Source organism: Anastrepha obliqua, chromosome 1 (assembly GCF_027943255.1).
Source record: "Anastrepha obliqua isolate idAnaObli1 chromosome 1, idAnaObli1_1.0, whole genome shotgun sequence".
NCBI classification, from domain to species: Eukaryota; Metazoa; Arthropoda; class Insecta; order Diptera; family Tephritidae; genus Anastrepha; species Anastrepha obliqua.
In genome coordinates, this window is record NC_072892.1 from 69,998,858 (window position 1) to 70,015,170 (window position 16,313).

A 16,313-nucleotide genomic window follows, 5' to 3' on the forward strand; every position below is an offset into this window, starting at 1 on the left:
TACATTTTTTCCATCGAGACCTACAATTTTATGCCACCTCCGAACGCTATAAGTAGAAAGGTTGTGCGTAAGGTTGTGTAAGAATTTGTTCCACATTCTAGACGATAGCGCTTGTTTTAATACTATAAATCCTTCCTGGCTGAACACTCGCGGTTCAGTATATCTTCATCTGGTCCAGTGAGGTGGCATACCTTCTGGACCGGCCTTTGATCGTTGTTGTATTTCACCGTAACAGCTTGAATGAGGTTATCATTGAGGTTATCATTTTCTATGGCGAGTGCGCCATTGCCTGCCGAGGAGCGACCGCTATTAGAAACACTTTTTCTATCTTTTTGTGTTTCGAGCTGCAAATACGTTTAATATTCTTTGGACATTTTACAACAATAATGGACGCACAATATGTAAGCGTGCATTCGGGGATGATGGTGAAATGTTACCTACATATAATATATTCCTTCATTAAGTAAACTAGACAACTACATAAATATTTCAATAATGAACTCTCACCCAAAATAGGCGCTAAAATTGAATTAAGAAATAGAAACTCAAGCTTGGAAGACCCTGTATTTTAATTTTGTGCGGAATTGTTTAAATATGAACTTAACATTAAAAACTAGGTGGCAACACTATTAAGAAATATTTAGTCGTAAAAGTATTCTAATAAAATAATTGGTATTCCCCAATTAAATAATTTTAAAAATCTAACTCGTTATACAAATAATCGGATATACACCTATCTAGATAAACTTCGAAAGTGAGTCACTATTAAATGATAACATTTAAATCAAATTATCAAATATATGTCGCCTTTCTCTTCAAACGTTTTTGGTGATAATAATCTGCTTAAAGTACAATTGCGTTGAAAATTTTAATATTCCTAGAAAAATAAGCAGCACCTGCTTTACTTCTAATGAAATGAGTCACACATTATTTCTTATCGAAATGACGAATTACACTCTTAATTTTTTTAGGTTTTTTATTATCATTTCCGCTCTACTAACTTTACTTACCTCCTCAATCAGCCGATTGCCAAATATACAAAAATGAAATACTTGGGCCAACGCATAGCCCAAGTAACCGATGACCGTGAATGCGTAAACATTGACGCCGGTTACCTTAGTGGCCTGATATGCCAACAACGTCAACATGATGGTAGATGTCAACATGTGCAAGAGCAAAGCACCGCCGTAGGTGTCACCAATGGCTGCGACCAATCTGTGAAATGCAATTGAAAATTTGTGCAAACCATTAAACTAAATTTGATTGCGAGTGAAAAAATAGAAGAAAAGACGAACTAAGATGAAAAATATATTTTCTAAGATTATCGACTTACAGGTACCAACAGCAGAAGCCATAAATATACATGCATATGTATAGAACTGTTTATGAGAATTTACAGTTAGTCATTTTGAACATTGGTGTGGTATATTTTAGAATGTTATAATTAAGAGCCATATATTTATATCGTATCTGCGATGGCTGCCTCATCGATTAGCAGCTCAAATTTACTCAATGATATGGACAAAATTTCCCGTATTAATGACAAATTTGATTTATATTAGACGGCATTCTAAAATGATTCCATTTTTTCTATTATTTTTAGTTGACAGTTAAACTACCGGACTTGATCGTAACAGATTCGAATAAACCCCACTAAAAACTGCATAACAGAGCACGAAGAAATTAAAAGACCAATACGATTAGAAAAATGACCGAAAAGAAATTCATTATTTAGAAATTAGATGGATGTAGCGATCGGTATCTCGTAAAGTATAGATCGAACAATTTAAAGTTTATGCTCGTTGTCAAGGCGACATTTCATACTAAAGAAAATCGTTTGCTGTTTTTGGTTTGTTTCATTCAGTTGTGAGTTACAGGGTGTTTACAATGAAAGTCAACTAAGAGAAAATGTGGTACTTTTTACATTTTTTCTGTTTTTTGTTCTCGCGGGAGCGAGGGATATTTTAAAATTTTCTCCGATAGTCAAGCCGCGATCAAGGTGCAGAACCAAACCATTAAACTCCTGTAAGGATAAGATCAAATCTCTTGGGTGTGCAGATACCATTTTTCTAATCTGCGTTCTAGGTCATAGGAACGTAGACGGAAATGAAATGCTGATGAGCTTGTTAGGAATGGGACTGAATTGGCCTCAGATACCTCCTACCCAGGCATCGGCATCCCGCTGAGAGTTTTAAAAAGGGAACTGCACAAATTATTTCTCAGGAAAGCGCAGAGATAGAGCTCCATTTTCTCCAGTGCTATTTTGAAAACCCTTTGGCTCCAGTACAATATACAATCTTCAAACTCGTGTCTGTGCTTACCGGCCACTGGATGATCGACACATATGCGCAAAAACTAGGGTTACCATTTCACCCACATTGCAGAAGCTGTGGGGACTTTTCAGAGAAGGAGACTGCTTAGCACTTTCTCTGTAAATGTCCGGGCTTGGCAGTTAGACAATTAAGATCATTGGATGCTCCTTTTTTCGACAGCCTGAAGCAGTGCGCCAACCTAAATTCCACGAATCTTCTCCATTATATCAACAGCTCTGGCTGGTTGTAGATATCTGGTTGCTGGAGGGCTGATAATGGTATCAAAACGGCGCTTTAGTGCTATTTGAGTAGTGCCAGACTGGCACTTCAACCATTTCACCTACTTACCTACCTACAGTTTTTCTTTGACAAAGGCGAAAATACAAGACAGGCCACTGAAATTGTGAATGGTGCTTATGGTGCCGATACTGTAACTGCAAATTACATACAATTTTGGTCTCATCGATTCTATTTAGTTATATTTGATGTTAAAAAAATGTAGATAATGCCGAGAATTTCGATAAAATCAATCAAATTTTAGTAGTCGTAGCATCGCCCAGGATCAAATGATCGACAACAAAACAGTTTTAATTTATTTGCGCCAAGTAAAAGTAAATATAGGCCCCTATTATGAGCAACATTCGATCTTCGACTGTAGTCGAAAGTGCTGATCGAACGAATTTTGATTTGGTATTATGGTGCTCATTCGTTGAAGAATAGGACTATTGTGAATTTCGATCGCTCGACGCATTTACAATAGATAATTTTTTCTCAGCTGATACAGCAAATCAAAATAAAAGAAAACCCGATTGTGTTGAAATTCTTTGCTAACATTATTTTTAAAAGTTAAAAAAAGTAATTTATGTGAAAATGAGTACAACGGAGTTGTGGTTCGACGATTCATCGGACGATGAAAGATTAGTGGAACTAGCTAAAAGTAGAAAACAGTTGAGGGACGCCTCCAACCCCCTAGAAATGGTTTCCACTGAGTAAGTTCAGAATTTTCAAAATGTGTTGACGTACTTAATATTACAGAAATTTCCTTACAGATTTTTAAAGAACTTTAGATTATCTAAAGAGGCGTTTGTGAACCTACTGTCCACTACAGAAAACCAGTTGCAGCAGTGCACCCGAGCCAAATCGATTCCTAATATTTTAAAGCTAGCCACAGTTCTGCGATTTTGTGCTCAGGGATCGTACCAATTGAGTATTGGTAATGAAGGTATGATAGGACTTGCTCAACCCACTGTGTCTGTTGTGCTATCAGAAATAATAGATGTCCTGGAAAATTATATTTGCCAAAGATGGGTAAAATTTAGTAGCACAGAGGCTGATCTGCAACAAAGAAAAGCACATTTTTATAGCAAATACCCAACGATGATGCTGAAGATATTGAAGTGGAGTCAAATAACGGAGAAGCAGAAAACATAAGAAATGAAATTCTTAGAATATTATAAAAAAATCTAAAAAGTATTAAATAGAAACCTTTATGCCACAGTTTCTGTTTTATTTTTGTTATAAATTTTCTTTATTCAGTTATTCGTTATTCGAAAAAAATATGTATTTCAGTTCTACGTATTTCAATTTGCTATTTAGTTCAAAATCAATTTCATTTCTTTAATAAAAAACATTAATTCATTTGTTTAACCTACTTTAAATATATACAGTCTTTTCCTTATACTAATATAAAACAAAAAATATCACTTCAGTTTCCTTAACACTAAGTATAAAAATTATTTCGATAGCAATTTCTTTTTGATCTCTAAAATCGCTACTTTTAATTGTAGTTTTGATCTGCGGTATTGTTGCTTCCTCAGAACTTCTTCTTTGTAAACGCGCAATTTCTCCCGTTTTAGTTGCAAGAGTTCGTCGGTTGCGTTTTTTTTAACTCGTAATTTTTTTTTTGAGTATTTCGCTGTTTCTGCAGCACTTTGCTTGATTTTGTGCAATGTAGATATCATTTGTTCATAAAATTGTTTTTGGCCATCAGTCTGCAACTCCAGTAACCTCAATCTCTCTGCTTTTTGAGACTTTTTGTTTGTTCTGGTTTTTCCTGCTGGCTCCTCGTGAACATTTAAATTTAAATCGGCTTCACTTTCCTCATAGTTTTGGACCAGAAGCTCTGGGCTGGGATTTGACGCGGACAAAACTGTGAACTGGTCACTGGTAGTTGTATCCAGGGCAAATTCCACCCCAGGCGGATTTATGCAGACATCAAATTGCAGCAAACCGATTATGCTTTCTTCAGTATTTGAAAGTCCCTGAAGTTTGTTAGGGCCCCCACCTGTTGCTCGGAGCTCAGCTTTGGTTTGCGACATTTTTTTTTCGCTTTTGACTTCATGTCAGCCCATACCTGCCAAGGGAAAAATGTACTTATATAAACATCACACAAAAAAAAAAACCATTATTAACCTTAATCCATTTTGCTGCCGTTCTAATTGGCGGTCCCAAGCAATTCAGCTCCGTTGTGACTTCTTCCCATTTTTTTGCTACATGTACTTTGCTGCAAATCCCTTTTGCAAATTGTGGATTCTCTTCCATTAATGCAACTAGTTTTTCTAGTTGCTGTTTGGTACTCACGACTTTCGACCTGCATAAAATTAACAAAATTAGTATATATTTATTATTTGGTTACTATAAAACCATAAATAATCGCAAACAACTTACATTTTAACAAGTTTACCCACAATACGCAACACAGTCGAAAGCAAAACTGCATTCGACTCTAAATTCGGTATTCAACGAAAATTTCGACAGGGCTGCACCGCTCATAATACCAAATTGACATTCGATTTTCGATCTTCGACAACCAACGAATATCGAAGATCGAATGCAACTCATAATAGGGGCCATAGTTTCTTAATTTTATTGTTTTCAGTATTCATGGGCATTTCATCGTTGAAAGATTTATGCCTCAACAACATTTACAAATCATACAATTGTATTACAAAAATCGGCACTGTGTAAAAAGTGTTCACGCGAGTTCTAAGCGCTCGATGATGAACGACTTTTTGATGCCGGAAATTGAAGCCTGTGATATTCAGAGCATTTAATTCGAACAAGACTGTGCTATTTGCCATTGAGCCTGTGAAACAATGGATTCCCTGCGCCATCGATTCGGTGAGCAATTTATTTCCCATCTCGGACCAGTGGATTAGCTACCAAGATAGTATGATCTTGGACTTTTATTTGTGAGAGTAAGTAAAGTCTAAATACATTGTGGATAAACAAGCTTCGATTGAGGCATTGGAAGCCAACTTTAATAAAAGTTCTTCACGAGATACCGACCGAGTCCCCTCAGCGAGTCATAAAAAAATTGGTGTTTACAAATTGCAGCGCAGTTGTGGCCAAAACTAGAAACGGATTATCTTTAAAAAATAAATATCTATATGGTTTATCACAAAAATGATAAAATTTGAATTTTCGTAGTTTTATTTCAATTAAAAATCCGATACCTCTAAATTGATCACCCTTTATATGAATCCGATGAAATTAGCAGTAGATTCAAGAGATCTGTATTCGTGTCAGGTTCAGAATTTTTTCATGGAAACATTTTCCCATGTCCTTGTTACTAGACTCTTGTGCCTCTTCTGAGGAAATAGGATAGAGATAGGAAGAACTCGTCTACCAAGCAACACAAAACCATTCTGTTAGTTCTCTATCAATTCCGGTTCCCTTAGCAAAAATTACAGTCTAGCAGTGTTGCTTTATTGACATATCTACAAGCAAGCAAGTTTATGCCTATTATGCAATTCACACTCCATAAAACCTTTTCATACAGGAAATAGTGACAATCCAAAAGATGTCTACGATTTCATAAACTATAATATAATTTTAACACTGGATTTAAGAACTGAGACAATTCTATTGTTGTGTATAAATAAAACTGAAATATTATTACAATTTGAACATTGGCTTAAATGCTTCAAGCAAATGACACTCATGGCTTACATCGAGAAAGTTCTTCTCATAATTCTAAAGAGAGCAGATACCTAAACATTCAGGATGAATCTTGTCAATTTATTAGTTAGCTGGTGTGCCAATTTATTGATTACCTATATTTTTGATCTGTTTTATATATGGTCCGACCAGAACTTTTATTTTATTTTTTTTACATCTATTAATTTTACATCTAATTAAGCAGGGCAGCTATTATGAAAATTGTTTTTTGCTAAAAAACTAAACAAAATAAAGGAAGACGAATCGGATGAAACATTGAAAGAGATGTAGGTATACCTTATTCAAAGAGGTTTCGGGTACGGCTGATTGTTGACAAGGGTATGATGGCAAATAGATAGTAAAACCAAGCACCGAGTTTGAAATTGGATTCCATATAAAGATACCACCCAAGCAATGATTTCAAGAAAGAATTTTAGTTTCCAATTAGCTGAAGAGCTAAGAAAAAGCTATATGGTTCGCATTTCAAAAATTCATGGTGTTGACGTATGGAAGAATCAATCAATTTCAAGCATCATGCAGGAGAAATAGATGTAAGAGCCTTTGTGCTAAATGCAATAAAAATATTTACGGAAAATGTATTTAAAAACAGAGTCTATATGTAGAAAATGTTTTCCATGAAATTTTTGATAATAAATGTTTTATTTCAACTTAGTTGGATCTGTTCTTTTTTTTTTCAAAAAGTTTCAATCTTATTATATGATATACATACATTTATGCCACTGGGAATTATACACTAAGTTTTTTGTGTTATTTATATCTTTTTAATTAGCAACAAGAGGATGCAAAATGGCACATAGTGCAAGAAACCATCACTTTATTTAAACGAATTTGTGATGGCCAAATCATCCCAAGGAAGGAGTCAATTTGCTGTGTAGGTCAGTTGACTTGACTGCTTTGAATTATTTTTGGGACATTATCTTGGGATACGGATGGGATAGGATGCAGTTAGTGAAGCCTTATACCCAAAATATTTATAAACTCTTAATTCATGCAATCTGCAAGATAATAATTTGAAATTATTAGTCATCATCTAATTATCACGTGTTTTTTTGGGAAAGAATTCTATGACCCTGAATTAAACACCCATTGGATGTATAAAAGGAAACAGCTCACAATAATAATAAGTCGGCAAATAAACAAATAACTTTTGGCAAATATAATATCGTATACATACTTGCACATACACACCAAATACATACATACATACATAAGTAGGTAATTGTAGATAAGCAAATAACAACACATTAATGGCATAATAAGTTATTTATGGCAAAACTTGTGTACATTGGGAGTTGTATGTGCGAGTATATATTCATAAGATTTGAAGCTATAAATTTGTGAGTATTAAATCAATAAGTATCAGACACACATTTTGCTATCAATAAATTTTATGCAAATGAATTAGTAAAGTTTACGAAAATGATTAAATTTACAATATTGATAAGGTATTGCACAAGCGACAGTGAAATTATTCAATTCAAAATATATAAATTAATTGAATTCAAAGAAGGAAATTATGGTCCGGCCTTTGTTGGGCGACGTGTCGTATGAGTAATTTAGATAAAAATCGTCTGCTTCTATTACCCCTTTAGCGTAAGTGTTACTGTGTACAACTTATAGGCTAGTAATCATACAGTCATGAGTTCGATTTCAAGACAAGAAAATATTAAAGTGGATGTTATACTTTTTTTGTTTTGAGAATGGTGGAGTTGAGTGAGAGCAACAAAATCTTCAATGACTTTGATCTGTGGAGATTAAGTATTTTTTTTTTTTTGTTTTTTGTGACCAAAGCTCTCCAAATAAGATCCACTCCACGAGTCACCGAGCCACAAGGCTTAATAAATTTATCCAACGGTGTTTAGTTGCACCACTCTGAAGTGTGCAAAGCTCAGGTACCATTCTCGCTATTCTCATTTCATCCACCTCATCCCTGAGCTATACAAAGGGGTTGGTTTGTTGCCACATCTTCGTTACCAACTTGCCTAACAGTAAATTCCATCAAAACTATTTCCAGTCTGTGCGGGTTAAGAACCTTATTAGGTTGTTGACGTCTAAGTAAGATAGTTGTTCGATACCTTCGAACAGCGGTTTGCCCAGGGTTCACATTCTGTCCTTCCATAGGGTAGGGCATTCACAGAGGAAATGGAAGATTGTTTCCTTTTTCTCTGGTTATTTACAACTGTGACAGTATGTGTTGTTAGGGATTCCTGCTCATTTTGGCTGCTTCTTCTCCGACAGACCAAAAGCCAGTGATAATTGCCGTTAGTCTCCAGACATCCCGTCGTTTCATGTTTAACAATATTGACTATTGTTGGAGGTAGGTAGGTAGGTAGGGTGGTTGTCGTAAGACACACTTAGACCTTCGGCAGGTCCATTGTGATACCACTGGAGCTTCTCCTTACTCTACGTGTTCCCTTTCAAACCATCCGGTTGCTTTAATAAACGAGCAGAGCTTCGTTAGTTTTAGATGGGCTATATCCGCTACATCGGTTAGAAATGCTGTATCGAGGGTGCGCAGCCTTCTCCTAGCTAGGCTTTCACACTCACATAAAAGGTGTCTGACTGTTTCCTCTTCTTCTGTATTTAGACAGCTTCTACAGAAATCGAAGTAAGGTAGTCCTAACCTTCTAGCGTGGCTGCCTATTAAGCAATGACCTGTTAATACACCTATCATTTTTCTTATAGATTCTCTGTTGAATCTTAGCAAGATCTTCGATCGACCGCTGTTCCAGTTCGGCCATGTCTATCTGCTTAGTTCGCATGTTGTGAGGTTTTGCCAGATTGTATTTACCTTTTTGATGGTTTCCCTGTCTATGAGTGATTTACAAGTGGCTATAGGCATGGGTATCAGCGCCTTATCCGGTTCGAGATCGAGCGTTGTACCGGCTCTTGCAAGTTCATCCGCCTTACAATTTCCTGGAATGTTCCTGTGGCCTGGTACCCAGATAAGGTGCACCTTGTAGCACTTAGATACGTCATCTAGTAGTTTAAAACATTCTAGAACTGTTTTTGACGAGTGTGTTTTTGATTCCAGCGCTTTTATTGCTGCTTGACAGTCCGAGTAAATGAAGACTTCATTTGTGGATAATACTCTCGTTTTTATTTCTTTAAGCCCCTCTTTTATGGCAGTGACTTCCGCCTGAAATACACTGCAATGATCAGGTAAGCGAAATGATTGGCATACTCCGAGTTTGTCGGAGTACTACTTTGTTATCCAGTTTTGAGCCATCTGTGTAGATGTTTAAGTCATTTATCTTAACAATGAGCCCGTTATCCCATTCCTCTTTGGAAGGAAATACTGTGACAAAGGATTTATTAAAATTGATGTCCTTGGTCCTACAGAAATCCGTTGTGTTGGGAATGCAGGGGAATTGTTCTAAATTGAGGAGTGTCCTCTTTGGTTCGTTCTGAGTAGGCCGATTTCTCTTAGTCTGAGAGTTGCTTTGGCACCTGTTTGCTTACCGTACTGCTCTATTGGTAAAATGTTAAGCATAATATTTAGTGCATCTGTGGGTGTGGTTCTGAGGGCCCCGCAGATGCAAAGACTGGCCATTCTTTGTACGTGTGCCATGGTTCTTTTAATGTACAATTTATCTAAAGCTGGCCACCATACTAATATGCCGTATGTTAGGATAGGTCTGACAATTGCCGTGTAAAGCCAGTATACGATAGATGAGGAGAGACCAAAACTTAGCTATTGTCGCCCTTTTTACTCTATCTTCGACATTTGCCTTCCATGCTAGCTTTCGGTCTAGTATTAGACCTAAGTAGCGGGCCTCATCACTAAATGACAGTGCCGTTCCGGGAAATTGTATTCTTAACTGCACCTAATGTTGTGAATATCGATTCTGCAAGAGCGTTATTCATGGCATTTCCCCCTCTTACCCGTTCTTTTGCTTTTTCATTACCTTCAATATTCCGATGTCCCGGGACCAGGATTAAGGTAGCTTTATGGTTTTCACTCAAGGTGGAAAGGCTATTCCTACTTTGTTCCACCACTTTAGAGGTTGTTGTAGCCAAACCCTGTGCCTGAATTCTAGCTTGGCTATCCGAAAGAATAGCGACATTGCCCTTAAAAGAGAAATCTGCTATTAGTAGAATACAGGCTTCCACAATTACTTCCTGGAAGACACTGCAGGCATTTCACATTTTTAAATTTTAAGTATATGAGAATATATGCCAGCTCCAATACCACAATCCATTTTACTGCCATCTGTATAGACTGTAGTGTCGAAGTTGTTTAGTGAGAATCCCTTATTCCATTCCTCCTTACCGTCGTGCAATTTTACCGTCGGGACGATGTAGTCAGTCCTCTCCGGGGTTAACTGAGTTTGTCGCAATAATACCTGTAGACTGGCATGACGATAACTTTTTTCTTTCCAACGACCCGCTTCATTTAATCTAAATGCACTTATGGTTTCCGTCTTCTTAATATCTAGGTCTATTGGAATAACGTGTGTCGGTGCGTTGAGAGCCTCCCTAGGACATGATCTGATTGCACCGACCGTTATTGCAATCTCTCCCTAGAGCTTTCCACCAAATTACCGAACCATACGATAAAATTGATCGCCACCTTGTACAACGATAATGTATACTTAGGTTGAAGGCCCATCTGCTTCCAGAAATACGTTTACACGCATATAAAGCAATTTCTGCTTTCCGTACCCGTTCCTCGACGTTTAATTTCCAGCTAAGTTTGGAGTCCAGAATTACCCTTAAGGAGCATTCCATGGAAAATGGTAAATTTCGACCGTTGAACAAATTGCATTTCCGGATGATTATATTAGTGCTAACGTATTTAAAATATATCAAACTTTATTATAAGCATCGACCTTTTACTTGACCTCAGTTTGAAGTATCTTTTTTTACAACAAAAACAACTAATAAAAATTTTATTTTCTTCTATCGAAATTTGGTCAAGTTTAAGCGCTTAGTTCTCATTATGTGTGACATATAGCGTGAAACTGATAATTGGTGTTAAAAGAACAAACTTTTACGTTTTGAAACGTAATATTAAAAAAAAGAGTATTTATGAACAACGCAGATATGCTCCTTTAAAAAAATGGTTCGATGATGTCCCGTACGAACGCACTTAACACTGTACAGTTATTTTTGTGCTCATCCGAGTAACTTATTTTTTTTGATTACTTTACATTTAAAGCAAACTACTGGTGCTCTTTTTACTTGTAAAGCATTGATTTCAGTTTGCGTCGCAAATAAGTTCAATATTCAGTCATTATTTTGTCCCGTACGAACACGGCATATAAGTTTTTCTTTTAACTAAAAAATGGAGAAAAGTAGTGAAAATAATAACACCCATAGCGTGTCACGTTATAAAAAATGGAGAGACGAGAAACGAAAAAAAGGTCCAGATTTCAAAAACACCGAAAAAGAAAGAGTGAGGAAAAGAAAAACTGAAGCCATGACCCAGGAAGAAATACAGAAGAGGAAGAAGTACGAAAAAGAAAAAAAGAGAGTTCAAAGAGCCAAAAAGTTGATCCAAACCCAAGACAGGGAGGCTGGTTCAAATATTGTTGGTGATTGCGAATCTGAATGTTTTCCATACAAATGTAAGCAAACGTATGCTAAGGCTGTACAGAAATGTATGCGAAGTCTACCCAGTTCACCCACTAAAAAAAGGCTGTTGTAGCGGGTGTGGCAAAAAAACTTGGACTTAGTATTGATAACGTTAGGAATAAATCTATAAATTAACCAATTAACGATGACGAAACCACCAAAATGGTGAAAGATTTTTACTTTCGTCCAGACATTGTTTATACCTACATGCCCGGGCATGAACGACACAATGGTCTGTTGGACTAACGGTAAAAAACTTACATTACAAAAGCACTACCTCACCTTATTTTTAAAAAAAGCTTTTTATATATTTAAGGAAGAGTTTCCGAACATAAAAATAGAGTTTTCTAGATTTTGTGCACTACGACCGAAAAATGTTTTGTTATTAAAAGACACGCCATCAGAACAGTGCAAATGTATTTACCTATGATTCACGAGAATTTTATTCTAAAATTGAAGTGTTTGAAAATAAGCTACAATAGCTCCTACTGGAGCAACATTCTCTGTGATACGGCTCTTGATTCAAGCTGTTGGAGTATTGGAGGGAAAATGGAAGTAAAATAGTAATACCTTATGACCCAGGAAAAAAAAAAATTATAAGCAATGGAAAAAAGGAGACGATCAACGAGTAAAACTGAAGACAGAAGAAATCAGTTGTGGAGAGTTACACGAAAACCTTATATTCGACTTACCATATGTCATGTATCACATAAATATAAAAAGAGTACAAGCACAAGCATTCCAAAGCGATAAAAATAATGAACATGCAAGAATACTTCACATTGATTTTGCTATGTCTTATTCTTGCGCATATCAAAACGAGGTGCAGTCAGCTTTATGGAGCAGGGAAAGTGTTACTCGTTTTACCGCTGCTTCATTTTTCATGGCACAATGTAAAACTTTTGTGATATGCTCTGATACAGTATATTCGCCTTCGTGGCATATTTGTATGATAAAATTTTTGCAGCAGATCATGACGAAAGAATTAAAGAAGTTATATGGAGTGATGGTCCTTCCTCTGAATTCAAAAATCGTTATATGGTCTCGTTATTGGTATATCTCTCTGAAAGATATAGCAAACAATTTGAATGGAAGTATTTTGCCACTTCCCATGGTAAGGGAGTTGTAGACGGAGTCGGTGGCAATATAAAAAGACTTCTTAATCAAAAAGCCCGTAGCCAAGGAAGTAATACTGTAATCCAAAACGCGAATAATTTCGCAAAAGTTGCTGCCACATTAGTTCCTTCAACATCCATTTTTTATATTTCTGCATCCGAAATAGCTGACAAAATTCGGGATGTTCGTCCCTGGGAATCGTCCAAGCCTATACCCAGAATATCCAAATTTCACGAAATATTAGCAAATGGGCGCGAAGTTACATGTAAAAGCCATGCTCAAGATAACAACAGCATCAAATTTTCCCTTTAGAGAACGTTAAACTCAAAATTTAAGAGCTGAATTTCGTACGCGTCCCGTACGAACACAATTTGTCCCGTACGAACATTGTCATTTTTACACTATAAGTCATTTAAACTAAATATGTTTTAAATGTTTTTGTTGTGTTAATAAACTCTACTACAATCACAATCAAATGTCATTTTCGTTTTCTTGTTAATATTATTAGTTTCGCTGAAATTTCACTTAATTCACTATAACTCAGAGTAGTGGTAGACTGCAGCTGTCCCGTACGAACATATAATATTTTTTTGATTTTGCAAAGATATGCGAATATTTTAAAGCACGTTTATAGGTTTCGTTTAGAAAACTACCACACAGTATTAGTGCACTAAATAACTCGTTTTAAAAAGTTATGGTTTGTCTATAATTAAGGTTGTAAACTGTAAAAATTCGTACGATCTGTCCCGTACGAACCATGGAATGCTCCTTAAGTACTTTGTACTGGGTGAAAGTGAGAGGGTTTGTTCGGTAATATTTGGTAGGGTAAAAGTTGTACTATGAATATATTCCTTGGAACTATTTCCTAGTTTTTTTCCTGTGTGCACATGCAAGGGAATGCATACAAACTAATATAGGTTTCATAATTCTACGCTCCTCCTATTTTTAAATACTATTAGTCAACCAGCGTCATTCCAAAGGTCATTCCATAATTTTCGTTATGTACTATCGTAGCAGTAATTTTTTTACCAAAAAAAATATTTCAAAAACTTAAGACCTTTCTTCCGAGCTACTTTTTGAACTACCCACAAAGGAGCGTAAATTTATGACACTAAGTGTAAATATGTGCTAATGACTTTGAATATGGTCTAAGTTACTAAGTAAAAAGAGAGACAATTGCTTATTAGTCATGTTACCTCAATCCTACTAAGTTCACAACATTTTTTTTATTATAATTATTTTCGTTACTGCCAAAGGTAAAGACTTCTTCTTCTTATCTCTGTTTTTTCACACAATTAAATAGTTATAGATTACAAAGTATTATTAAAATTCAAAATGACGAAATGTTATTGTCCTTTCGCTGATGTTGAAATCCAGCTTTCACGCCATCTCTTTGGTGGTCTTCCAGGACCGCGCTTTCCATATGGTATTTAGTCCCTCGCCATTCGGATAATTCTGTCGTCAATAGCTCTAGAAACGTGATTATTCTAAGCTCATCTTCTTGTTCTTATAAATTTCAGTACGTCATTAACGCCAGTTTCGTCACGAATGACCTCGTTTCTAATGCAGTCAAGACATGTTTTTCCTACGATGGATCGTAGAACTTGCATTTCAGCTGTACGCAGTAGCTGTTTTGTTTTTGCATTTTCAACTCATGCTTCGACTCATAGGTCAGGATTGGTCTTATTACAGTCTTGTATATACGCGTCTTGCTTTCAGTGGCCATATATTTGTTCCACCATACAACATCCCTAATGCAACCTGCAATACGTGCGCTCTGCATACATCTCTCTCTCTCTGACTTCCTTAATATGTCGCGGTTACTGGATATTTCTATCTCCAGGTATTTAAATTTCATAACTTGCTCTATCATCGCCCTTTCTATTTCAAGTTTGCATCTGATCGCATTCTTGGCAACTACTAAAGTTTTTGTTTTTTCTCTGGAGACCTCCATATTAAACTGTTTGGCTGTAACTACAAACTTATCTTTGCAAATTGTCTTCAGAGTCCGCAACTAATATGGCATCATCTGCATAACACAAAATTGGTATGCTCATGTTATTAAGACGATACCCATCTAATGACTTGACTTCTTTTATTATTTCGTCCATTATTGTATTGAAGAGTATTGGGCTCAGCGAGCCTCCTTGTCGTATTCCGCTTGCGCATGGAACTTCGTTGATATATTTTCCATCTATTCTTATTTTTGTTTTGCAATCACAGTTCAGGTTTTTAATGACGGTAAGAATGTCTGCTGGTACACCTTGTTTGGCAAAGTTGTTTAAAACATCTTGCAGTTTGACTCGGTCGAATGCTTTTGTTAAGTCAACAAAGCACATATACTATATGCTGGTGCATTACATTCAATTGACTTTTCCACTATCTGTTGAATGATATATATGGCATCTACAGTGGATCTATTTACTCGGAAACCTTGTTGTTCTTCCTGTGGGTCCAAGTACGAGTTTAGTTTGCTCAATAATGTCTTTGAGATTAGTTTTTGCGTTGATTGAAGCAATGATATACCTCGATAGTTTTATGGATGTTTTTTTCACCTTTTTTAATTTTGGGTATCGTAATGCTGGTTTTCCATCCTTGCGGGATTTCTCCGGTTTTAATAACGATATTGAATAAATTTGTTATTTGCTGGTGTAATTTTTTACCGCCATATTTAAGCATTTCATTTGTTATATGATCTTCACCTGGTGCCTTTCTATTTTTTATCTTAATGGTAGCATCATTAACTTCATCTATATTAACCTCTGTACCGGACGCATTTGTAGTTTGTGGTATACTTATATGGTGAAGACGTGGACAGTATTTGTTATTTCATTAATGAGCGAAAGTCTTTTATTATTAATTATGAAAATAGTCTAAGAAAAAAGCCCAAAAATTGTTAATTAGTTATAGCAGTCAGCCAACACTGATAAACAATACGATGGCGCCTCCAGTGGAACTAGAAGCGCAACTACAAGTAAAGTGCCAATACTATAGATTGTGTTAGCTATTAAGTTATTATATTTATTTACAGGATTTTTTGCCGAATTTCTTTATTAAATTTGTGTTTCCAATAAAGTTCATATATTATTAATATACTTTGAATTATTTGTACGTTGGTTATTTAGTTGACCTTGACAATGGGCTAATTCATTTAAAGCTAAAAAAGCAATTTTGAGCACGATTTGTACAAACATTAATACTCATAAAAAAATTTTTTTTTGCTGAAGTCCATAAAAAATCGAACAAAATATATCTTGCTTTATAACAATATTTCTTAAGTTACTCAAATGTAAACCCTTAATTTAGTCGTAACAACAAATGTTCAAATTATGAGGTATTTGGCCAAGC

At 35.8% G+C, this 16,313-nt stretch overlaps 1 protein-coding gene across 1 annotated transcript in view; it reads right to left on the reverse strand.

Moving 5' to 3' along the window:
• Nucleotides 1-16,313, reverse strand: part of LOC129245978 (odorant receptor coreceptor) — a 42,671-nt gene that overhangs the window by 5,625 nt on the left and 20,733 nt on the right. The window contains exon 6 of the mRNA XM_054884452.1: nucleotides 1,011-1,215. Within this exon, the coding sequence (XP_054740427.1) occupies nucleotides 1,011-1,215 (205 nt within the window). The remainder of the gene's footprint in view (nucleotides 1-1,010; nucleotides 1,216-16,313) is intronic.